At 42.7% G+C, this 26129-nt stretch overlaps 1 protein-coding gene across 1 annotated transcript; it reads left to right on the forward strand.

The window, feature by feature from the left end:
- Positions 1-265: 265 nt before the first annotated feature.
- On the forward strand, positions 266-25891 carry LOC115793570 (cell division cycle 5-like protein). Its single transcript, XM_030748618.1, has 20 exons — positions 266-298; positions 463-512; positions 4079-4223; positions 4340-4531; positions 4954-5102; positions 6919-7090; positions 7343-7507; positions 7656-7736; positions 7896-7980; positions 19892-19959; positions 20382-20530; positions 22347-22518; positions 22771-22935; positions 23084-23164; positions 23324-23575; positions 23659-23766; positions 24535-24624; positions 24734-24865; positions 24984-25064; positions 25569-25891. Exons 1-20 carry the CDS (start codon positions 266-268, stop codon positions 25680-25682), a joined length of 2484 nt encoding a protein of 827 aa, XP_030604478.1. The 3' UTR covers positions 25683-25891.
- The last annotated feature ends 238 nt before the right edge of the window (positions 25892-26129 follow it).

Raw genomic sequence — 26129 nt, forward strand, 5'->3', positions numbered from 1 at the left:
GAAGGTGACGTAAGATTCTAATGACGTAACAGAGTTCCAAACAAGGTAAACATTCCTATGGAACACTGGTCAAACCATGGAAATAAATTCCATGGTTTGACCAGTGTTGCCAATTTACCGACTTTGTCGCTAGATTTAGCAGCTTTTCAGACCCCCTAGCGAGTTTGTTTTTTTTTATTTTTTTTCCAAAAAGCGACTAGCGACAAATTTCGCCCTGTTTTCTGTGCATACAGCCTTCGTACTGTGTCCATTCAGACGCTTAGATATGGCTCGGACCCCCGAGAGTAACTGGCTGTTGGTATGTACCGTAAGTCACGTGACCTTAATAGCGAAAGTGGGTCTGTTCGTGTCCTCGAGACGCAGTTGGCGGATACGCCGCATTGAGCAGGTCGGCGTGTTTCTGATACGTCAGCGTACATGTCTATGGATTTACTGAGCTGGCTGAAATCCTGCTGACTGAAGATCGTAAGAGCCATCGTTCTGGCGTATCCTCCATCACCGGGGATTATCGGGTACGAAGGGATTAAATACATATAATTTATGTCTCATTTATAGCGCTATAATCAGGGGTTACAGCGGGCCGGACCGAGTCCGTAAATTGTGCTCGCGGTAGTGTGTCACTTTGTCACACAGTGTGTCTGCTAGCTGAAAGAAGAGCTGCTGTGTTTCCAGGGAGAGCAAAGAGAGAGAAGTTCACAGAGATGGAGAAAGAGGACAGGAGAGGAAGAAGAGAGGTTAGAATTAAAGGAAAGGACTGGAAAACAAACTGAGGTATGCTAACTTTGTGTAATCCAAAGATTGTATGAAAATACTGTAGTGTGTGATAAAAGATTAGCTTGTTGTACTGTATGTACAGTAAAGCTCTGTGTTGGACTGGTGCACAGAGGCTGTGTTCATGGTCAGAGTTATGGGTTACATGAAGTGCAGCAGAGATGAGTTTGAATCAAAGCTGCTGATGCTGAGAGTCATTCACTGAATCCAACATTTATACAGGCTGTATGCTCTGAGTGTAGGAGATGGAGATCAGCTCAGATAGCTGTGAAATACTGGGTTACATCTTTGTGAATTCAGTTCATCCACACAGAGCAGCAAATCTCAGAGCAGCAGCAGCAGCAGGTCAGCTGATCACAGCCTGCACACCAACATCATTTACTGGAGCTCACAATAGAAAGTTTGGCTTCTTCTCCCCATGCAGAGCCATTACAGCTGATCTTAGGGTTCCTCCACCTTCTGAATCCCACTGTAACCCCTGAGTATCCTCATGTTGGTGTTTAGGTGGAGGCACAGTCACCCTCTTACTTAGAAGTACTTGTACTTCTACTTAAGTACAGAATGCCAGTACTTTTGCCCCTTGTTTAAATGTGTCAGTGGTTTATTTTTGAGCAATTGGTGACATCATATAGCGACTTCTAGGACAGCCAATAGCTACTTTCCTTGCTGAGGAGTTGGCAACAGGGGGTTTGACTGACTCTTTCTCCTTGGCTGCCACCTAGAGTGGGGAGTGGGGGAATTCAAATTTTTCATCTTAAAATTTTTCTCTCTCAACTGCCACTGTGTCCAGTGTTCACTCTACAGCCATCATTTTACCCTAAAAATGTAGAGCCTGTGATATACAGGTGCTGGTCATAAAATCAGAGTATCATGAAAAAGTTGATTTATTTCAGTAATTCCATTCAGAAAGTGAAACTTATATATGGAGTCGATCAGTCTGTGGCACTGCTCAGGTGTTACAGTGTATCACAAATGTGAGTACACCCCTCACATGTCTGCATATATTTAAGTATATCTTTTCATGGGACAACACTGACAAAATGACACTTTGACACAATGAAAAGTAGTCTGTGTGCAGCTTCTATAACAGTCTTCATGTAGAGCAACAATTGGTCTTTTAAGATCCTCAGACAGTTCTTTGCCATGAGGTGCCATGTTGGAACTTTCAGTGACCAGTATGAGAGAGTGTGAGAGCTGTACTACAAAATTGAACACACCTGCTCCCTATGCACACCTGAGACCTAGTAACATGAGTCACATGACATTTTGGAGGGAAAATGACAAGCAGCGCTCAATTTGGACATTTACGGGTGTAGTCTCTTAGGGGTGTACTCACTTTTGTTGCCGCTGGTTTAGACGTTAATGGCTGTATATTGAGTTATTTTGAGGGAAGAATAAATTTACACTGTTATAGAAGCTGCACACAAGACTACTTTTCATTGTGTCAAAGTGTCATTTTGTCAGTGTCGTCCCATGAAAAGATATAAGATAAAATATGTAATATATATAATATATATGATTAAATATCTGCAGAAATGTGAGGGGTGTAGTCACTTTTGTGATACACTGTATGAGAGCCCAGGTTGCTCTGATAGTGGCCTTCAGCTCTTCTGAATTGTTGGGTCTGGCGTATCACAGCTTCCTCTTCACATTAACCCACAGATTTTCTATGGGGTTAAGGTCAGGCGAGTTTGCTGGTCAATGAAGAACAGGGATACCATGGTCCTTAAAGCAGGTACTGGTAGCTTTGGCACTGTGTGCAGGTGCCAAGTCCAGTTGGAAAATGAAATCTGCATCTCCATAAAGTTGGTCAGCAGCAGGAAGCATGAAAATTATTAACTGGTTCTTCACTGTGATAAAAAAAATTATTTTGTCTGATTATAGCAAACGATAAAGCAACTAAATAACTTGCTAGAACCCATTTAATAGTGTCTGACTTTGCTGATACTCCCTGTCAAACTGGGATGCAGTCATGAAAGTCCCACTGCAGTCCCCTACATCATATCTCCAACACTAATGCATTAAAAAATAAAAAAAAATAAAAATCACTGGCCTAGTAGCCATGTGATAGACACCGCTCATGGCACAACACAGTAGACATGTCCCACGTGGCCTGTGAGAATTACCAAAAACATTGAGATGCAGGATTAAATGTATCATCATAACATGTTTTGGCTTGCTCTTCTCATCTAAAATTACATCCACTAAGCAAACAATGCTTTCTCACTGCTTATAACTGTGTGCTGGTGTAACCTAGAGCCTCGAGGCTGATGAGAAATATTAAGAGTAATGCAACATAGATTTAAACCTCAAAACTTGAATAATGTTGGTTGCCAGGCCCTGAATATATTTATATGTATCCAGTTCACTTTAATGGTCATATCTTTATTCCATTACCTGCCTTTATTATTGAGTCATCTTGGCCTTAGAGATGGGCGGTTTGTGCTCATTCAATGACAGCTTTTTTAAATAAAAATGAAATCACGATTACATAAGAAACCTTAAAAGTCACCCAACAGCTTTCTAAACCAAAAACATGATTCTCAACCTGAAGACGGTCGAGAGCGTGTTTCATCTGCAAGATAAGCCGGGCCAGAACCAGTCTCTCCAGCACCTTCATTACATGTGATGTCAAGACAACTGGTCTGAAACCATTAAGGCCAGAAGGGGTGGCTTTCTCTGGTACTGGCACTAAACATGATGTCGTCCGTAGCACCGATATCTTTTCATGCAGCAGACTCAGGTTGAAGAGATACTGCTGGATGTCAGACAGCCGGGCAGCACAAGACTCCTGGACCCTGGGACTGATGCGATCGGGGCCTGCAGCTGTGCCTGGGTGTAGTTGCTCCAGCTGTCTCCTCACCTGGCCATGCGTTCCACATTTTTAAGCGCAGCATACACCTGTGTTTCCTCAGTCTTAGCTTCAGTAGAAGCCTTCTCTGTCTTTGTCTCCATGAAGTATGTTTAAGATATTGGATGGCAGAGGGGGGGACGATTTTCAGGACAAGAGGAGACACAGGTTGGCATATTGAAAAGTCCCCCAGTGTTTTGTTCACACACAGTATGGTTCACATGGCAATGCTGAGTTAATGAGAAAACACACAGCAAAAGACATATGCCATAAGCATTATGCTTAATAACACAATTTATAATTGTTCAACTTTAACTCTTTGGAAAACAGTTTTTGAGCAAACTGACACACGATCACATCATAACAGCACACAGTAAACCCAGAAAGACATCAGTCAGCTCTTGTTCTTATTCATAAGTCTGTTGTGGTTGTTTATTCATTTTATTTTTTATATAGTGAACGTGAGGAGAGGGACAGGAAGAAAGATAAACAGAAGATAAAGAAGAAGAAGGAGAGTGACTTGCCATCTGCCATCCTGCAGACCAGCGGAGTGGCTGAGTTTACCAAAAAGCGCTCCAAACTAGTGTTACCTGCACCTCAGGTAAGTGTGTGTGTGTGTGTGTGTGTGTGTGTGAGAGAGAGAGAGAGGATTATTCTGGATTTTTGCGTTGTTCTACATTAACAGGTTGTACATTCAGTTGTTTACTTTGTTCACAGATCAGTGATGCTGAGTTGGAGGAAGTCGTTAAATTGGGTGTTGCCAGTGAGGTCGCCCGTCAAGCTGCTGAGGAGAGTGAAAGTGGAAACTCTGCCTCCTCCACCCTCCTGTCCGAATACAGCGTCACCAACACCATGGCAACAGGGCTCCGGACCCCACGAACCCCTGCTGCTCAGGACAGGATAATGCAGGTAATAAAGACACTCAGCAGCAGTGTCTCATGTTTATCGTTTATTCTGTGTCACTAGGCTAAATTGACCTTCGTGAATAAAGACTAAAATCACAGCTGCTGTATTGGCCTGTAATTAGGCCAATGTTAAATCAGACCTGTCTGCTCATGTGGACTTCATTCAGGTTAAATTTGGACAGTAAAAGGAAAATAACATATAGCAGTGCTTAAACAGTTTTAACCAAAAGTCTGATTAATGTACTATGTGTTGATCAGTCGATCACCAATCTGTTAGCACTATTTATATTTTTGCCTTCATGAATACTTTAAACAGTACTATTGTCAGTAAAAACATTATTTTACAAAGTAGATACTATCTTCCTTTCCTTTTTAATATTTATATGTAAATTAATTTGTACCATTGTGGTGTGTCTGTATTTTCAGGAAGCCCAGAATCTGATGGCTCTGACTAACATTGACACCCCCCTGAAGGGAGGCCTCAACACCCCACTGCATGAGAGTGACTTCAGTGGAGTGACACCTCAACGCCAGCAGATACAAACACCCAACACTGTTCTCAGTACACCATTCAGGTAAGAAGCCTGTTATCACACAGCATAATGTTTACACTCTTACCTCTGTGCTGTTTCATTAACAAACAGCTGATTATGTAACATGGCAGGGCTTAATAAACAAAATAAATACATTTCAGTTGTTTGGAGGATTGATGTTTTTTTTACTCTGCATCAACTCAAGATGTAGTAAAACCAAGTTTCCTTTATCAAATCCTCGTAACAGAAGCTGTGAGACTAACAGAAACACAGATGCTGTGATCCTTTACATTTTGTAAACTGTGTGAACAAAGACAGAAGCAATGCAGCAACAACAGAATAGCAGCTCTTGCAGCTGCACTTTCCTTCCACAGGGTGACACTCAAGGGTAGATTGTGTCTTCTGCTTTAAAGGCATGAGTTTGAAATATGGCCAGAAACTAGAATCCATATCTTAAAGAAGCCCCGTTATTCCCAGTTACCATTTGCTACTTTAGCCTCAAATAGCAGGTTTGTTGAGCTGCATCTGATGACTGTGTGGTGCAGAAACTCAGCCATTTTTTTTTAATGACCAAAGGAAAAGGATTTCATATATTTGGTTGGATTTTGTCATCAGCTGCTGCCATTGTTGGTCTGTTTCACTTGCAAAGCTCACACATACAGGTGTCTTAGAGGAAGCTGTCATTGCTTACATTCACATAATAACTCCTCCAAAAGCACAAAGATCAGTGTGTTTGTTTTTTTTTTAAATTTCTGCCCTGCTGTGGGACACATCTATATCCATCCATCCATCCATTTTCTTCCGCTTATCCGGGGCCGGGTCGCGGGAGCAGAAGCCTAAGCAGAGAAGCCCAGGCTTCCCTCTCCCCAGCCACCTCCTCCAGCTCATCCGGCGGGACCCCAAGGCGTTCCCAGGCCAGCCGAGATACATAATCTCTCCAGCGTGTCCTGAGTCTACCACGGGGCCTCTTCCCGGTGGGACATGCCCGGAACACCTCACCCAGGAGGCGGCCAGGAGGCATCCTAATCAGATGCCCGAGCCACCTCAACTGGCTCCTTTCGATGTGGAGGAGCAGCAGCTCTACTCTGAGCCCCTCCCGGATGGCCGCACTCCTCACCTTATCTCTAAGGAAGAGGCCAGCCACCCTTCGAAGGAAACTCATTTCTGCCGCTTGTATTCGCGATCTTATTCTTTCGGTCCCTACCCAAAGCTCGTGACCATAGGTGAGGGTAGGAACGTAGATCGACCGGTAAATCGAGAGCTTCGCTTTTACGCTAAGCTCCCTCTTCACCACGACGGACCGGTGCAGCGTCCGCATCACTGCAGAAGCAGCCCCGATCCGCCTGTCGATCTCCCGTTCCCCTCTCCCATCACTCGTGAACAAGACCCCGAGATACTTAAACTCCTCCACTTGAGGCAAGAACTCGTTCCTGAGCCGGAGCGGGCACTCCACCCTTTTCCGGCTGAGGACCATGGCCTCAGACTTAGAGGGGCTGATTCTCATGCCAGCCGCTTCACACTCGGCTGCGAACCGTTCCACTGCGAGCTGGAGGCCCCCCCCTGATGAAGCCAACAGAACCGCATCATCTGCGAAAAGCAGAGATGAGACTCTGCGGCCACCAAGGAAGAAGCCTTCCGCCACCTGGCTACGCCTAGAAATTCTGTCCATAAAAATAATGAACAGAATCGGTGACAAAGGGCATCCCTGACGGAGTCCAACACCCACAGGAAACAAATCCGACTTATTACCGGCTATACGGACCAAGCTCTCACTGTGGTTGTACAAGGACTGAATGGCCCGCAACAATGGGCCAGACACATCTATAAATATGAATAATTTTGTGTATTTCTACAACAGAACTCCTGGCCCAGGTCAGGGGTCAGAGGGCATGACGCCTCAAGCTGGAGGCGCGATAACCCCACGCGTGGGAGGGACTCCAGGTTTAACCCCCGGCCGCACACCACTGAGAGACAAACTGAATATTAACACAGAGGAGCAACTGGCTGATCCTGCATATGCTAAACACATGGTAAAATAAAAACACACTAATACACATTTAAAGCTGTGAATACACAACAAACGGCTCCTTAATATGCAGAATGATAATGATCAGCTCAGTCTGTGACATGACAAATGCTGAATGATGCAGAGAAGGTTTTCTGATGTTGTACTTTGAATGGTGACTGATTATAGAAAATATAATACAATTATTTCAGTGTTTTGAACGTAGTCGTACAGTTTGGGTTATAAATTACCTGCTGCTCTTCTCTTCCCTCCACAGCAAAAGGAGAGCTTGCAGCACCTGAGACAAGGTCTGATGTCACTTCCTGTCCCTAAGAACGACTTTGAGATTGTTCTTCCCGAAAATGCAGAGAAAGAACTGGAAGAAACTGAGATAGAGACGGGATTCATAGAAGACTCAGCAGATATAGAAGCACGCAAGCAGGTACGCACACACTTTAGATTTAGATGCAGGATTTATGCTTTTTCTAAGTGACCTCAGTGATATTAAAACCAAATTTATGCTCTTGTTTGTATCCCTGTAGTTTAAATAAGGCTTATCCAACAAAGGTTTGCTTTATGGTGTTTTCCAGGCTCAACGAGAGGCTGAAAGAGAGAAGGAGTTGAAACTGCGACACACTCCTGTTCAGAGGAATCTCCCCAGACCTTCTGAGGTGATTTCACAATGTTCCCATAATTTACACAAAATGCAGGATGATGTGTATTTGAATGTAATCGTCCAACAAAAAGTATCTACTTTAGCTGACATTAAATGGATCCAGTTGTACTTTTATGAGCTTGATGACGGTGCTTATGATCCTCTTTCTGTGCAGGTAAATGAGTCCGTCCTCCGTCCTGCCTCCATGGAGCCGCTCTCTGACCTCCAGCAGGCCGAAGAGCTCATCAAACAGGAAATGATCACCATGCTGCACTACGACTGTCTGCACCACCCTTCAGCCAATGCAGCCAGTCAGCTGCAGCGTGGCAAAACCAGAGGCCCCACATCTACATCCAACAACGCATCACATATCGCTTACCTGGAAACACACGCCTACAAACCAGTCAGCACAGAGGACATGGAGCAGGTAACCCTGCAGCACTGATGTTTCTGCTTAAAAAATGTTACTCAAGCAGCGGACTCTCAGTAATTCTGTGTATCAACAAACAGGCAAAGGCAATCCTGGCAGCAGAGATGGAGGTGGTGAAGGCAGGTATGGGCCACGGTGACCTCAGCATGGAGGCTTACACCCAGGTGTGGGAAGAATGCTACGGACAGGTGAGGATCCGTGTTTGAAAAATGAAGTCAGAGGCGTGAATGGGTGTAAATATATGCTGCCTCCTTTTGCTCATATTTGTCATATTTCTAATTTTGGAGATGGTGTTATGTAGAAACATGTGGACTGATTGTCTGTAGTGATTAAATTATCGACCAGGCAGCATACACAAACCTCCAGCCTTTTTTTTTTTTTTTTTTTTTTTTTTTAAAACACTGAAATTTTTTACCCAATGAATGTGTATGTGAGAATGCAAGTATATGATAACAGTCTGGTCATAAACAGTCTTCCATACTCCAAAATCTGTGTGCTGTTGACTTGAGTCCATGTGAGAATAGATCTGATAACATTACAGTGAATTCACAGCAAGGGAGTGGTCATCTTGTGTCCTTACTCATAGTGTTGGAGATGAATCAGATTTAAATGTCATATAAAAATAAGCTAATTCTGATAAACCCATCTTTTTGTATTCATTTTGCCTCTTTTTGTGTAGTGTTATAAATTTAATGCAGGCCTTTTCTTTGCTATGGTGTTTTAGTTCAGCTTGAGCCAAAATGGCAGAAAGAGCCTTTGGACAACATGATGTATCCAAAGGAAATAAAAGGTCTCCATAGGTACCCCTCTGAGGGTCTCACTCTGCTTTTGGTGGCACATAGCTGAAGTGTTGGCTCTCCATCAGTCTCCTAGCAGCTCATGGTCTCTGGATCAGCCCAAACTTGTGCTGTCTGTTCATTTAAATGTTAATATTGTCTGCCTCTGCTGTTGCACAGGTGCTATATCTACCTGGCCAGAACAGATACACCAGAGCAAACCTGGCATCAAAGAAAGACCGCATTGAAAGCCTGGAGAAAAAGCTAGAGGTGAGAGAGCGCACAGAAAAAACTGTCAGACTTGACTCCTGCATCTTTTTTGAGCTACATCAGAGCTCTGATCCAAACACTGAGGCTCCTGTATCTGTGGACCCTGCAGGTGAACCGTGGCCACATGACAGCGGAGGCCAGGAGAGCAGCTAAACTAGAGAAGAAACTGAAAATCCTGCTTGGAGGATTTCAGTCCAGAGCGTTGGGGCTCCTGAAGCAGCACGCTGAACTCTGGGAACAGGTACTGAACACCTTTTCACTTCATCTGCCAGGACTGGCAAACCGTTTCATCCCAGGCTGTAAATTATTGCAGCATCTGAAACATTTTGCAGCTCAGTTATTCATGTGATGTCCACCAGGTGGAGCAGGCAGCCACAGAGCTCCAGACCTTTACTCAACTGAAGAAACAAGAAGATCTGGCCATCCCGAGGCGACAAGAGGTAATACATTCAACACACACATACAGGTATATTACTGTAAAGAGACCATTAACTGAACACTTTTCATGTTAACTTTCTTTTTGCTGACTTCTGTAAACCAAATAATTTTAAACACTCACAAAGAGATGTTATCTTAAGAAGTCTTTTTTTAACCCCATAGGAGAATGAAAAAACAATAGGAAAGACAGGATTCAACAGGTGTAATAACATTTATTTTTGAAGGTTATCAGTCTTTGTGTGTTGAATTGAGGCAACTGACCTCCCTGTCCTCTAAGTCTCAGTTATTGTAGGCTGAGTAAAGCCCTTTTAATGGAAAATAAGCACTCATGAGCCCAAAAAACAAGTACCCTAAATTATCACAGCCCACTCACACCATCCTAAATAAACAAAAGTAGCTCGGTGGCATTAAAATGATCCAGATCAGAAGTAAAGTCTGTAAGGCTGAAAACAGCAGCTTTGCTGGGATTACAAAAAGTTAGTTAACATCTGATTTGTTTTTCAGGCTCTGCGGGAGGACGTGGAGAGGCAGATGGAGAGAGAGAAAGAACTGCAGCAGAGATATGCAGAGCTGCTCATGGAGAGGGAGTCGCTGCTCAACAGTGCTCAGAAATACTGAGCAGCCACACGCATACTCATCAGAGACATCAATATCAGGCTGACCGCTGCCCTGAGTGTTAAACCTTTAATTTTCTGCAGCAAATCCTACCAATATGCCCCACCTCCATGTGCTCATGTTGCTAAGTTGTCACAAGGCTGAGTTTTGAGCATGCTCAGTGGACCCTTGTTTTTCTGTTTTAGTGACCAATAAAGTTTCTTTTCAGCGTGGTTTAGTAGCAGTGAGTGTTCGTCTGGAGTAGATTTTTATCAAGAGCAAAAAGAGTAAAGTTTAATGTATTTTAATAAAACTAGCTTTGGTCTGTATAATTCAATAAACTACAATTGTACCACAAAAAACGTAGGAAACGTGGTATCAGGTACAAGGTACCAGGAGGTGAGAAATACCATTTTCTTTTTCTGATGGTCGCCATATAACAGTTTCTGCATAGCGACCACCTCAACTTGTATGCGGTGGTTTTTGAATAGTTCATGACCAAGCCAAGTTTATTTATAAAGCACTTTCAAAAGGGTACCACTTACCAAAGTGCTGTACATCCAAAAAAGCACACCAGTATATTAAAATTTAAAACAAACACACTAGTGCTAGAAAATACAATTAAAAAATGTAACATTTATTATAAGAACATCAACAAATATACAGTCATAGTAAATATAATAATAAAATAATATAAAACAATAACTAAAAGTAACAGCAGCTCATACAGAATCAAACGCCAAGTGAAAAAAGTGAGTGGGCGGTTTAAAAGAAAATAAAACACCTGATATCCTGCCAAATTGCAAAATTTTTATTATATATATATATATATATATAAAATTAAGATATCTCTAATTACATTCGGACTAGTAGAAATGACGTCAGTGACCTGTTCTCGTTACTGATTGCCCTCCCAGTGGTTCCAGTTGTAACGGGAAAAGGCTGGAACCACGACGGTGTGCAGGCACGTCGTTAGCTGCGCTTTTTTAAAAGAATTATTCCAGTGTAACTGTATTCAGGCGTCAGTTTGTCACAGGGCCAAGTCACATCTGAAACACTCCTGTCTCTGTGGGACCAACTCATCCTAATCATAATGCAATCTAAGATTTTTTAATGTGTTCAAATACATAATTGGTTGACTCTGTGTTAAAAACAAGTTGATAAAATAATGTGTTAAATACCCTAATCATCACATCAGACATGAGAGATTTGGAGGGTTTGATTGGCATGTGATGACTGCATTCTTTTAAGTGTCATTCTGCGAAAGCAAGCGCAACAAACCTGACTTAAACTTTTGGAAAAGTTATATTAATTTTAATATAAAATTTAGTAATGGTCCAGTATGAATGTAATCTATAATTCTGGTTATTTTCATAAGGATTAGCATAATCATTTTCAAACTATAAAAATGCTTTTTGTTCACCACAAATTTTATACAACTTTCATATGTGTGTGTGGTAAGCATTTAGTCTAGCTTCGCACAAAGACTGTAAGCAAAGGGGAAAAAGTAGACATCCACAAATAACTATTTTTAGATGGCATATGATTGCCTTTATTATTATATATAATATTACATATAATATTATTATTACCCTACCTCCTTAACCTGTATTCTCAAGGATGAAGAAACAGGTTGGGGATGATAGGATAGGGTAAGGAAAAGAGGGAAAGAGACAGAGAAGAGAAACCCCCGACATTCCCCGATGAGCAAGCAACAGTGGGGAGGAAAAACTCCCTGTAGACAGGAAGGAACCTCCGACAGAACCAGGCTCAGGGAGGGGCAGTCATCTGTCAAGACCGGTTTGGGGGTTGAAAGGAAAAGGAAAAGAGGGGAGACAGAAGAAGGGAGGGGAGGAAGAAGAAAGGGATGAAGCTTCTTCTGCGATTAAAGATGGAGGAAGATGAGGCTAGTTTTGTGCAGGTAGAACTGAAGAAGCAGCAGAGTTATAACGGGAAAACACGATTTTGTCTGCACGGTGCTGAAGAATCAGTAGATTTCTTCCAGAAAAACCAGAAGGGCTTTTTCTTTTTCTGGCAGCGTTCTTCCAGATTCTTGTTCTCTAATGCAAGTGTTCTCAGATGACTGATATTTTCTACCTTCTCCTCCTCAAGGTTCTTGCACTTTTTTTCAAGTTCTTCTAATTCTTCCTGGTTTTCTGCATACTTTTCATTCAGGTTTTTATATTTCTCTTTCTCTACATTCTGTTCCTTGTGCATGTCTTTATTTATTTGCTGCAGTTTGACACACATGTCTTGTAACTCGTGATTTCTCCTCTGCACTTCTTTATGTGTTTCCTCCTGTTGTTGCAGCTCCTTGTGCATTTCAGTGTTTTTGTGCTGAATTTTGTTATAGAGATTTCGCAGTTCTGCATTTTCTTTCACCATTTCTTGGATCTTGCATTGCTTCTCTGCACATTTCTTCTTCAAATTGCTCTTTCTTTGTTTTAGTTGTTCCTTCTCTTTAAGTATTTGTTGAATTTTTAGCATGGCTTCATCAAGCTTCACATTCAAGCCTTCATTTTCTTTCTCTGTGTTGTGAAGTTTGGTCTGCACCTGGCTGTATGTCACTTCCTGTTTATGGAGGTTGCGTTCCAACTCTGTGTATTTAGCTTCCTGTTGTTCCTTCACTTTAGGTATTTGTTCATTTTTTAGCAGCGCTTCATCAAGCTTTGCTTTCAAGCCTTCATTTTCTTTCTTGGTGTCCTGAAATTTGCGCTGCAAGTCTGTGTGTGTCACTTGCAGTTTATTGAACTTGGACTGTACCTCCATGTGTTTATCTTCCCATTGTTTATTTTCTTTAAGCATTTTGGTATTTTTTAGCAGCACTTCATCAAGCTTTGCTTTCAAGCCTTCATTTTCTTTCTTGGTGTCCTGAAATTTGCGCTGCAACTCTGTGTGTGTCACTTGCAGTTTATTGAACTTGGACTGTACCTCCATGTGTTTATCTTCCCGTTGTTTATTTTCTTTAAGCATTTTGGTATTTTTTAGCAGGGCTTCATGAAGCTTTGCTTGGAAGCCTTCACTTCTTTTCTTGGTGTCGTGAAATTTGCTCTGCACCTCTTTGTATTTCACTTCCAGCTCATGGATCTGGCACGGCACCTCCTTGTGTTTATCTTCCTGTTTTTTCTTTGCTTTAAGGATTTTTTCATTTTTTAGCAGGGCTTCATCAAGCTTTGCTTTCCAGCCTTCATTTTCTTTCATTGTATTGTGATGTTGGCACTCCAGCTCTCTGTGTGTCGCTTCCAGTTCATGGAGGCTGCACTGCACCTCCAAGAGTTTAGCTTCCTGTTCTTCCTTTTCTTTAAGCATTTCTTCATTTTTTAGCAGGGCTTCATCAAGATTTGCTTGCAAGCCTTCATTTTCTTTCTTGGTGTCGTGAAGTTTGCACTGCACCTCATTGTGAGTCACTTCCAGTTTGTGGAGATTGCACTGCACGTCCGTGTGTTTAGCTTCTTGTTCTTTCTTTTCTTTAAGCATTTCTTTATTTTTTAGCAGCACTTCATCAAGCTTTGCTTTCAAGTCTTCATTTTCTTTCGTTGTGTTGTGATGTTGGCACTCCAGCTCTCTGTGACTCACTTCCAGTTCATGGAGGTTGCACTGCACCTTCAAGTGTTTAGCTTCTTGTTCTTTCTTTTCTTTAAGCATTTCTTCATTTTTTAGCAGTGCTTCATCAAGATTTGCTTGCAAGTCTTCATTTTCCTTCTTGGTGTCGTGAAGTTTGCGCTGCACCTCTCTGTTTGTCCCTTCCAGTTGGTGGAGGTTGCACTCCACGTCTGTGTGTTTACTTTCCTGTTCTTTCTTTTCTTTAAGCATTTCTTCAATTTTTAGCAGCGCTTCATCAAGATTTGCTTGCAAGCCATCATTTTCCTTCTTGGTGTTGTGAAGTTTGCGCTGCATCTCTCTGTGCGTCTCTTCCAGTTCATTGAACTTGCATTGCAACTCCGTGTGTTTACCTTCCAGTTCATTGAACTTGCTTTGCAACTCCGTGTGTTTACCTTCCAATTCATTGAACTTGCATTGCAAGTCCGTGTGTTTACCTTCCAATTCATTGAACTTGCATTGCAACTCCGTGTGTTTACCTTCCAGTTCATTGAACTTGCTTTGCAAGTCCTTGTGTTTACCTTCCTGTTCTTTCTTTTCTTTAAGCATTTCTTTATTTTTAGCAGGGCTTCATCAAGCATTGCTTGCAAGTCTTCAGATTTTTTAAGGCTTTTGTGAAGTATGAGCTGCACCTCTCTGTGTGTCCCTTTCAATTCACTGAACTTGTACTGGACATCTCTGTGTGTCACTTCCAGTCTATCAAACTTGCATTGCAACTCTGTGTGTTTACCTTTCTCTTTTTCCTTCTCTTTAAGGATTTGGTCATTTTTTAGCACGGCTTCCTTGAGCGTTGCTTCCAAGTCTTCATTTTTTTTCTCAGTGTCGTGACATTTGAGCTCCATCGCTCTGTGTGTCCCTTCCAGTTCATGGAGCTTGTATTGCAACCCTGCGTTTTTAGCGTCCTGTTGTTCATTCACTTTAAGTATTTCTTCATTTTTAGCAGTGCTTCGTCAAGCCTTGCTTGCAAGCCTTCATTTTTACTCTCGGTGTCGTGAAGTTTGTGCCTCACTTTTGTGTGTTTAGCTTCCTGTTGTTCATTCACTTTAAGTATTTCTTCATTTTTTAGCAGCACTTCATCAAGCCTTGCTTGCAAGCCTTCATTTTTATTCTCGGCATCATGAAGTTTGTGCTGCATCTCTCTGAGTGTTGCTTCCAGTTCATGGAGCTTCCACTGCAACTCTGATTGTTTAGTGTCCTGTTCTTGAAGCGTTTTTTCAGTTTCTAGCAGGGTGTCATTAAACACTGCTAGCAACTGTTTATTTCCTCTTGATGCACCGAGCTTCTTGACGACCTGAGGTCTCACATCTTCCATCTTGTGCAGCAAGTCTGTTATGTACTCATGTCCTTGCCTATACATCTCCCTAAAATCCTTTTTAATCTGCAACTGTCTAACTTCTTGTTGTCCATTCATTATTGGTTGAGTGTGAACCTCTATCTTTCTATTTTTCCTCTGCTGAGGTATCGCCTTATGCACATTCGAACGTGTGAATGCTGCTAACAAACTCGCTTCTAGACTTAAATGTTACCCCGACGTTTGTCTTGTGTGTGCCTATGTGTGAAAGATCAGAGGCTACGTCCCCTTCAAGTCCTCTGACGTTAGAAGGTGACGTAAGATTCTAATGACGTAACAGAGTTCCAAACAAGGTAAACATTCCTATGGAACACTGGTCAAACCATGGAAATAAATTCCATGGTTTGACCAGTGTTGCCAATTTACCGACTTTGTCGCTAGATTTAGCAGCTTTTCAGACCCCCTAGCGAGTTTGTTTTTTTTATTTTTTTTTCCAAAAAGCGACTAGCGACAAATTTCGCCCTGTTTTCTGTGCATACAGCCTTCGTACTGTGTCCATTCAGACGCTTAGATATGGCTCGGACCCCCGAGAGTAACTGGCTGTTGGTATGTACCGTAAGTCACGTGACCTTAATAGCGAAAGTGGGTCTGTTCGTGTCCTCGAGACGCAGTTGGCGGATACGCCGCATTGAGCAGGTCGGCGTGTTTCTGATACGTCAGCGTACATGTCTATGGATTTACTGAGCTGGCTGAAATCCTGCTGACTGAAGATCGTAAGAGACATCGTTCTGGCGTATCCTCCATCACCGGGGATTATCGGGTACGAAGGGATTAAATACATATAATTTATGTCTCATTTATAGCGCTATAATCAGCGGTTACAGCGGGCCGGACCGAGTCCGTAAATTGTGCTCGCGGTAGTGTGTCACTTTGTCACACAGTGCGTCTGCTAGCTGAAAGAAGAGCTGCTGTGTTTCCAGGGAGAGCAAAGAGAGAGAAGTTCACAGAGATGGAGAAAGAGGACAGGAGAGGAAGAAGAGAGGTTAGAATTAAAAATAAGGACTGGAAAACAAACTGAGGTATGCTAACTTTGTGTAATCCAAAGATTGTATGAAAATACTGTAGTGTGTGATAAAAGATTAGCTTGTTGTACTGTATGTACAGTAAAGCTCTGTGTTGGACTGGTGCACAGAGGCTGTGTTCATGGTCAGAGTTATGGGTTACATGAAGTGCAGCAGAGATGAGTTTGAATCAAAGCTGCTGATGCTGAGAGTCATTCACTGAATCCAACATTTATACAGGCTGTATGCTCTGAGTGTAGGAGATGGAGATCAGCTCAGATAGCTGTGAAATACTGGGTTACATCTTTGTGAATTCAGTTCATCCACACAGAGCAGCAAACCTCAGAGCAGCAGCAGCAGCAGGTCAGCTGATCACAGCCTGCACACCAACATCATTTACTGGAGCTCACAATAGAAAGTTTGGCTTCTTCTCCCCATGCAGAGCCATTACAGCTGATCTTAGGGTTCCTCCACCTTCTGAATCCCACTGTAACCCCTGAGTATCCTCATGTTGGTGTTTAGGTGGAGGCACAGTCACCCTCTTGCTTAGAAGTACTTGTACTTCTACTTAAGTACAGAATGCCAGTACTTTTGCCCCTTGTTTAAATGTGTCAGTGGTTTATTTTTGAGCAATTGGTGACATCATATAGCGACTTCTAGGACAGCCAATAGCTACTTTCCTTGCTGAGGAGTTGGCAACAGGGGGTTTGACTGACTCTTTCTCCTTGGCTGCCACCTAGAGTGGGGAGTGGGGGAATTCAAATTTTTCATCTTAAAATTTTTCTCTCTCAACTGCCACTGTGTCCAGTGTTCACTCTACAGCCATCATTTTACCCTAAAAATGTAGAGCCTGTGATATACAGGTGCTGGTCATAAAATCAGAGTATCATGAAAAAGTTGATTTATTTCAGTAATTCCATTCAGAAAGTGAAACTTATATATGGAGTCGATCAGTCTGTGGCACTGCTCAGGTGTTACAGTGTATCACAAATGTGAGTACACCCCTCACATGTCTGCATATATTTAAGTATATCTTTTCATGGGACAACACTGACAAAATGACACTTTGACACAATGAAAAGTAGTCTGTGTGCAGCTTCTATAACAGTCTTCATGTAGAGCAACAATTGGTCTTTTAAGATCCTCAGACAGTTCTTTGCCATGAGGTGCCATGTTGGAACTTTCAGTGACCAGTATGAGAGAGTGTGAGAGCTGTACTACAAAATTGAACACACCTGCTCCCTATGCACACCTGAGACCTAGTAACATGAGTCACATGACATTTTGGAGGGAAAATGACAAGCAGCGCTCAATTTGGACATTTACGGGTGTAGTCTCTTAGGGGTGTACTCACTTTTGTTGCCGCTGGTTTAGACGTTAATGGCTGTATATTGAGTTATTTTGAGGGAAGAATAAATTTACACTGTTATAGAAGCTGCACACAAGACTACTTTTCATTGTGTCAAAGTGTCATTTTGTCAGTGTCGTCCCATGAAAAGATATAAGATAAAATATGTAATATATATAATATATATGATTAAATATCTGCAGAAATGTGAGGGGTGTAGTCACTTTTGTGATACACTGTATGAGAGCCCAGGTTGCTCTGATAGTGGCCTTCAGCTCTTCTGAATTGTTGGGTCTGGCGTATCACAGCTTCCTCTTCACATTAACCCACAGATTTTCTATGGGGTTAAGGTCAGGCGAGTTTGCTGGTCAATGAAGAACAGGGATACCATGGTCCTTAAAGCAGGTACTGGTAGCTTTGGCACTGTGTGCAGGTGCCAAGTCCAGTTGGAAAATGAAATCTGCATCTCCATAAAGTTGGTCAGCAGCAGGAAGCATGAAAATTATTAACTGGTTCTTCACTGTGATAAAAAAAATTATTTTGTCTGATTATAGCAAACGATAAAGCAACTAAATAACTTGCTAGAACCCATTTAATAGTGTCTGACTTTGCTGATACTCCCTGTCAAACTGGGATGCAGTCATGAAAGTCCCACTGCAGTCCCCTACATCATATCTCCAACACTAATGCATTAAAAAATAAAAAAAAATAAAAATCACTGGCCTAGTAGCCATGTGATAGACACCGCTCATGGCACAACACAGTAGACATGTCCCACGTGGCCTGTGAGAATTACCAAAAACATTGAGATGCAGGATTAAATGTATCATCATAACATGTTTTGGCTTGCTCTTCTCATCTAAAATTACATCCACTAAGCAAACAATGCTTTCTCACTGCTTATAACTGTGTGCTGGTGTAACCTAGAGCCTCGAGGCTGATGAGAAATATTAAGAGTAATGCAACATAGATTTAAACCTCAAAACTTGAATAATGTTGGTTGCCAGGCCCTGAATATATTTATATGTATCCAGTTCACTTTAATGGTCATATCTTTATTCCATTACCTGCCTTTATTATTGAGTCATCTTGGCCTTAGAGATGGGCGGTTTGTGCTCATTCAATGACAGCTTTTTTAAATAAAAATGAAATCACGATTACATAAGAAACCTTAAAAGTCACCCAACAGCTTTCTAAACCAAAAACATGATTCTCAACCTGAAGACGGTCGAGAGCGTGTTTCATCTGCAAGATAAGCCGGGCCAGAACCAGTCTCTCCAGCACCTTCATTACATGTGATGTCAAGACAACTGGTCTGAAACCATTAAGGCCAGAAGGGGTGGCTTTCTCTGGTACTGGCACTAAACATGATGTCGTCCGTAGCACCGATATCTTTTCATGCAGCAGACTCAGGTTGAAGAGATACTGCTGGATGTCAGACAGCCGGGCAGCACAAGACTCCTGGACCCTGGGACTGATGCGATCGGGGCCTGCAGCTGTGCCTGGGTGTAGTTGCTCCAGCTGTCTCCTCACCTGGCCATGCGTTCCACATTTTTAAGCGCAGCATACACCTGTGTTTCCTCAGTCTTAGCTTCAGTAGAAGCCTTCTCTGTCTTTGTCTCCATGAAGTATGTTTAAGATATTGGATGGCAGAGGGGGGGACGATTTTCAGGACAAGAGGAGACACAGGTTGGCATATTGAAAAGTCCCCCAGTGTTTTGTTCACACACAGTATGGTTCACATGGCAATGCTGAGTTAATGAGAAAACACACAGCAAAAGACATATGCCATAAGCATTATGCTTAATAACACAATTTATAATTGTTCAACTTTAACTCTTTGGAAAACAGTTTTTGAGCAAACTGACACACGATCACATCATAACAGCACACAGTAAACCCAGAAAGACATCAGTCAGCTCTTGTTCTTATTCATAAGTCTGTTGTGGTTTGTTTATTCATTTTATTTTTTATATAGTGAACGTGAGGAGAGGGACAGGAAGAAAGATAAACAGAAGATAAAGAAGAAGAAGGAGAGTGACTTGCCATCTGCCATCCTGCAGACCAGCGGAGTGGCTGAGTTTACCAAAAAGCGCTCCAAACTAGTGTTACCTGCACCTCAGGTAAGTGTGTGTGTGTGTGTGTGTGTGTGTGTGAGAGAGAGAGAGAGGATTATTCTGGATTTTTGCGTTGTTCTACATTAACAGGTTGTACATTCAGTTGTTTACTTTGTTCACAGATCAGTGATGCTGAGTTGGAGGAAGTCGTTAAATTGGGTGTTGCCAGTGAGGTCGCCCGTCAAGCTGCTGAGGAGAGTGAAAGTGGAAACTCTGCCTCCTCCACCCTCCTGTCCGAATACAGCGTCACCAACACCATGGCAACAGGGCTCCGGACCCCACGAACCCCTGCTGCTCAGGACAGGATAATGCAGGTAATAAAGACACTCAGCAGCAGTGTCTCATGTTTATCGTTTATTCTGTGTCACTAGGCTAAATTGACCTTCGTGAATAAAGACTAAAATCACAGCTGCTGTATTGGCCTGTAATTAGGCCAATGTTAAATCAGACCTGTGTGCTCATGTGGACTTCATTCAGGTTAAATTTGGACAGTAAAAGGAAAATAACATATAGCAGTGCTTAAACAGTTTTAACCAAAAGTCTGATTAATGTACTATGTGTTGATCAGTCGATCACCAATCTGTTAGCACTATTTATATTTTTGCCTTCATGAATACTTTAAACAGTACTATTGTCAGTAAAAACATTATTTTACAAAGTAGATACTATCTTCCTTTCCTTTTTAATATTTATATGTAAATTAATTTGTACCATTGTGGTGTGTCTGTATTTTCAGGAAGCCCAGAATCTGATGGCTCTGACTAACATTGACACCCCCCTGAAGGGAGGCCTCAACACCCCACTGCATGAGAGTGACTTCAGTGGAGTGACACCTCAGCGCCAGCAGATACAAACACCCAACACTGTTCTCAGTACACCATTCAGGTAAGAAGCCTGTTATCACACAGCATAATGTTTACACTCTTACCTCTGTGCTGTTTCATTAACAAACAGCTGATTATGTAACATGGCAGGGCTTAATAAACAAAATAAATACATTTCAGTTGTTTGGAGGATTGATGTTTTTTTTACTCTGCATCACCTCAAGATGTAGTAAAACCAAGTTTCCTTTATCAAATCCTCGTAACAGAAGCTGTGAGACTAACAGAAACACAGATGCTGTGATCCTTTACATTTTGTAAACTGTGTGAACAAAGACAGAAGCAATGCAGCAACAACAGAATAGCAGCTCTTGCAGCTGCACTTTCCTTCCACAGGGTGACACTCAAGGGTAGATTGTGTCTTCTGCTTTAAAGGCATGAGTTTGAAATATGGCCAGAAACTAGAATCCATATCTTAAAGAAGCCCCGTTATTCCCAGTTACCATTTGCTACTTTAGCCTCAAATAGCAGGTTTGTTGAGCTGCATCTGATGACTGTGTGGTGCAGAAACTCAGCCATTTTTTTTTAATGACCAAAGGAAAAGGATTTCATATATTTGGTTGGATTTTGTCATCAGCTGCTGCCATTGTTGGTCTGTTTCACTTGCAAAGCTCACACATACAGGTGTCTTAGAGGAAGCTGTCATTGCTTACATTCACATAATAACTCCTCCAAAAGCACAAAGATCAGTGTGTTTGTTTTTTTTTTAAATTTCTGCCCTGCTGTGGGACACATCTATATCCATCCATCCATCCATTTTCTTCCGCTTATCCGGGGCCGGGTCGCGGGAGCAGAAGCCTAAGCAGAGAAGCCCAGGCTTCCCTCTCCCCAGCCACCTCCTCCAGCTCATCCGGAGGGACCCCAAGGCGTTCCCAGGCCAGCCGAGATACATAATCTCTCCAGCGTGTCCTGAGTCTACCACGGGGCCTCTTCCCGGTGGGACATGCCCGGAACACCTCACCCAGGAGGCGGCCAGGAGGCATCCTAATCAGATGCCCGAGCCACCTCAACTGGCTCCTTTCGATGTGGAGGAGCAGCAGCTCTACTCTGAGCCCCTCCCGGATGGCCGCACTCCTCACCTTATCTCTAAGGAAGAGGCCAGCCACCCTTCGAAGGAAACTCATTTCTGCCGCTTGTATTCGCGATCTTGTTCTTTCGGTCACTACCCAAAGCTTGTGACCATAGGTGAGGGTAGGAACGTAGATCGACCGGTAAATCGAGAGCTTCGCTTTTGCGCTAAGCTCCCTCTTCACCACGACGGACCGGTGCAGCGTCCGCATCACTGCAGAAGCAGCCCCGATCCGCCTGTCGATCTCCCGTTCCCCTCTCCCATCACTCGTGAACAAGACCCCGAGATACTTAAACTCCTCCACTTGAGGCAAGAACTCGTTCCTGAGCCGGAGAGGGCACTCCACCCTTTTCCGGCTGAGGACCATGGCCTCAGACTTAGAGGTGCTGATTCTCATGCCAGCCGCTTCACACTCGGCTGCGAACCGTTCCACTGCGAGCTGGAGGCCCCCCCCTGATGAAGCCAACAGAACCGCATCATCTGCGAAAAGCAGAGATGAGACTCTGAGGCCACCAAGGAAGAAGCCTTCCGCCACCTGGCTACGCCTAGAAATTCTGTCCATAAAAATAATGAACAGAATCGGTGACAAAGGGCAGCCCTGACGGAGTCCAACACCCACAGGAAACAAATCCGACTTATTACCGGCTATACGGACCAAGCTCTCACTGTGGTTGTACAAGGACTGAATGGCCCGCAACAATGGGCCAGACACATCTATAAATATGAATAATTTTGTGTATTTCTACAACAGAACTCCTGGCCCAGGTCAGGGGTCAGAGGGCATGACGCCTCAAGCTGGAGGCGCGATAACCCCACGCGTGGGAGGGACTCCAGGTTTAACCCCCGGCCGCACACCACTGAGAGACAAACTGAATATTAACACAGAGGAGCAACTGGCTGATCCTGCATATGCTAAACACATGGTAAAATAAAAACACACTAATACACATTTAAAGCTGTGAATACACAACAAACGGCTCCTTAATATGCAGAATGATAATGATCAGCTCAGTCTGTGACATGACAAATGCTGAATGATGCAGAGAAGGTTTTCTGATGTTGTACTTTGAATGGTGACTGATTATAGAAAATATAATACAATTATTTCAGTGTTTTGAACGTAGTCGTACAGTTTGGGTTATAAATTACCTGCTGCTCTTCTCTTCCCTCCACAGCAAAAGGAGAGCTTGCAGCACCTGAGACAAGGTCTGATGTCACTTCCTGTCCCTAAGAACGACTTTGAGATTGTTCTTCCCGAAAATGCAGAGAAAGAACTGGAAGAAACTGAGATAGAGACGGGATTCATAGAAGACTCAGCAGATATAGAAGCACGCAAGCAGGTACGCACACACTTTAGATTTAGATGCAGGATTTATGCTTTTTCTAAGTGACCTCAGTGATATTAAAACCAAATTTATGCTCTTGTTTGTATCCCTGTAGTTTAAATAAGGCTTATCCAACAAAGGTTTGCTTTATGGTGTTTTCCAGGCTCAACGAGAGGCTGAAAGAGAGAAGGAGTTGAAACTGCGACACACTCCTGTTCAGAGGAATCTCCCCAGACCTTCTGAGGTGATTTCACAATGTTCCCATAATTTACACAAAATGCAGGATGATGTGTATTTGAATGTAATCGTCCAACAAAAAGTATCTACTTTAGCTGACATTAAATGGATCCAGTTGTACTTTTATGAGCTTGATGACGGTGCTTATGATCCTCTTTCTGTGCAGGTAAATGAGTCCGTCCTCCGTCCTGCCTCCATGGAGCCGCTCTCTGACCTCCAGCAGGCCGAAGAGCTCATCAAACAGGAAATGATCACCATGCTGCACTACGACTGTCTGCACCACCCTTCAGCCAATGCAGCCAGTCAGCTGCAGCGTGGCAAAACCAGAGGCCCCACATCTACATCCAACAACGCATCACATATCGCTTACCTGGAAACACACGCCTACAAACCAGTCAGCACAGAGGACATGGAGCAGGTAACCCTGCAGCACTGATGTTTCTGCTTAAAAAATGTTACTCAAGCAGCGGACTCTCAGTAATTCTGTGTATCAACAAACAGGCAAAGGCAATCCTGGCAGCAGAGATGGAGGTGGTGAAGGCAGGTATGGGCCACGGTGACCTCAGCATGGAGGCTTACACCCAGGTGTGGGAAGAATGCTACGGACAGGTGAGGATCCGTGTTTGAAAAATGAAGTCAGAGGCGTGAATGGGTGTAAATATATGCTGCCTCCTTTTGCTCATATTTGTCATATTTCTAATTTTGGAGATGGTGTTATGTAGAAACATGTGGACTGATTGTCTGTAGTGATTAAATTATTGACCAGGCAGCATACACAAACCTCCAGCCTTTTTTTTTTTTTTTTTTTTTTTTTTTAAAACACTGAAATTTTTTACCCAATGAATGTGTATGTGAGAATGCAAGTATATGATAACAGTCTGGTCATAAACAGTCTTCCATACTCCAAAATCTGTGTGCTGTTGACTTGAGTCCATGTGAGAATAGATCTGATAACATTACAGTGAATTCACAGCAAGGGAGTGGTCATCTTGTGTCCTTACTCATAGTGTTGGAGATGAATCAGATTTAAATGTCATATAAAAATAAGCTAATTCTGATAAACCCATCTTTTTGTATTCATTTTGCCTCTTTTTGTGTAGTGTTATAAATTTAATGCAGGCCTTTTCTTTGCAATGGTGTTTTAGTTCAGCTTGAGCCAAAATGGCAGAAAGAGCCTTTGGACAACATGATGTATCCAAAGGAAATAAAAGGTCTCCATAGGTACCCCTCTGAGGGTCTCACTCTGCTTTTGGTGGCACATAGCTGAAGTGTTGGCTCTCCATCAGTCTCCTAGCAGCTCATGGTCTCTGGATCAGCCCAAACTTGTGCTGTCTGTTCATTTAAATGTTAATATTGTCTGCCTCTGCTGTTGCACAGGTGCTATATCTACCTGGCCAGAACAGATACACCAGAGCAAACCTGGCATCAAAGAAAGACCGCATTGAAAGCCTGGAGAAAAAGCTAGAGGTGAGAGAGCGCACAGAAAAAACTGTCAGACTTGACTCCTGCATCTTTTTTGAGCTACATCAGAGCTCTGATCCAAACACTGAGGCTCCTGTATCTGTGGACCCTGCAGGTGAACCGTGGCCACATGACAGCGGAGGCCAGGAGAGCAGCTAAACTAGAGAAGAAACTGAAAATCCTGCTTGGAGGATTTCAGTCCAGAGCGTTGGGGCTCCTGAAGCAGCACGCTGAACTCTGGGAACAGGTACTGAACACCTTTTCACTTCATCTGCCAGGACTGGCAAACAGTTTCATCCCAGGCTGTAAATTATTGCAGCATCTGAAACATTTTGCAGCTCAGTTATTCATGTGATGTCCACCAGGTGGAGCAGGCAGCCACAGAGCTCCAGACCTTTACTCAACTGAAGAAACAAGAAGATCTGGCCATCCCGAGGCGACAAGAGGTAATACATTCAACACACACATACAGGTATATTACTGTAAAGAGACCATTAACTGAACACTTTTCATGTTAACTTTCTTTTTGCTGACTTCTGTAAACCAAATAATTTTAAACACTCACAAAGAGATGTTATCTTTAAGAAGTCTTTTTTTAACCCCATATGAGAATGAAAAAACAATAGGAAAGACAGGATTCAACAGGTGTAATAACATTTATTTTTGAAGGTTATCAGTCTTTGTGTGTTGAATTGAGGCAACTGACCTCCCTGTCCTCTAAGTCTCAGTTATTGTAGGCTGAGTAAAGCCCTTTTAATGGAAAATAAGCACTCATGAGCCCAAAAAACAAGTACCCTAAATTATCACAGCCCACTCACACCATCCTAAATAAACAAAAGTAGCTCGGTGGCATTAAAATGATCCAGATCAGAAGTAAAGTCTGTAAGGCTGAAAAACAGCAGCTTTGCTGGGATTACAAAAAGTTAGTTAACATCTGATTTGTTTTTCAGGCTCTGCGGGAGGACGTGGAGAGGCAGATGGAGAGAGAGAAAGAACTGCAGCAGAGATATGCAGAGCTGCTCATGGAGAGGGAGTCGCTGCTCAACAGTGCTCAGAAATACTGAGCAGCCACACGCATACTCATCAGAGACATCAATATCAGGCTGACCGCTGCCCTGAGTGTTAAACCTTTAATTTTCTGCAGCAAATCCTACCAATATGCCCCACCTCCATGTGCTCATGTTGCTAAGTTGTCACAAGGCTGAGTTTTGAGCATGCTCAGTGGACCCTTGTTTTTCTGTTTTAGTGACCAATAAAGTTTCTTTTCAGCGTGGTTTAGTAGCAGTGAGTGTTCGTCTGGAGTAGATTTTTATCAAGAGCAAAAAGAGTAAAGTTTAATGTATTTTAATAAAACTAGCTTTGGTCTGTATAATTCAATAAACCACAATTGTACCACAGAAAACGTAGGAAACATGGTATCAGGTACAAGGTACCAGGAGGTGAGAAATACCATTTTCTTTTTCTGATGGTCGCCATATAACAGTTTCTGCATAGCGACCACCTCAACTTGT

This window comes from Archocentrus centrarchus, chromosome 15 (assembly GCF_007364275.1).
Source record: "Archocentrus centrarchus isolate MPI-CPG fArcCen1 chromosome 15, fArcCen1, whole genome shotgun sequence".
In the NCBI taxonomy this organism is placed as follows: Eukaryota; Metazoa; Chordata; class Actinopteri; order Cichliformes; family Cichlidae; genus Archocentrus; species Archocentrus centrarchus.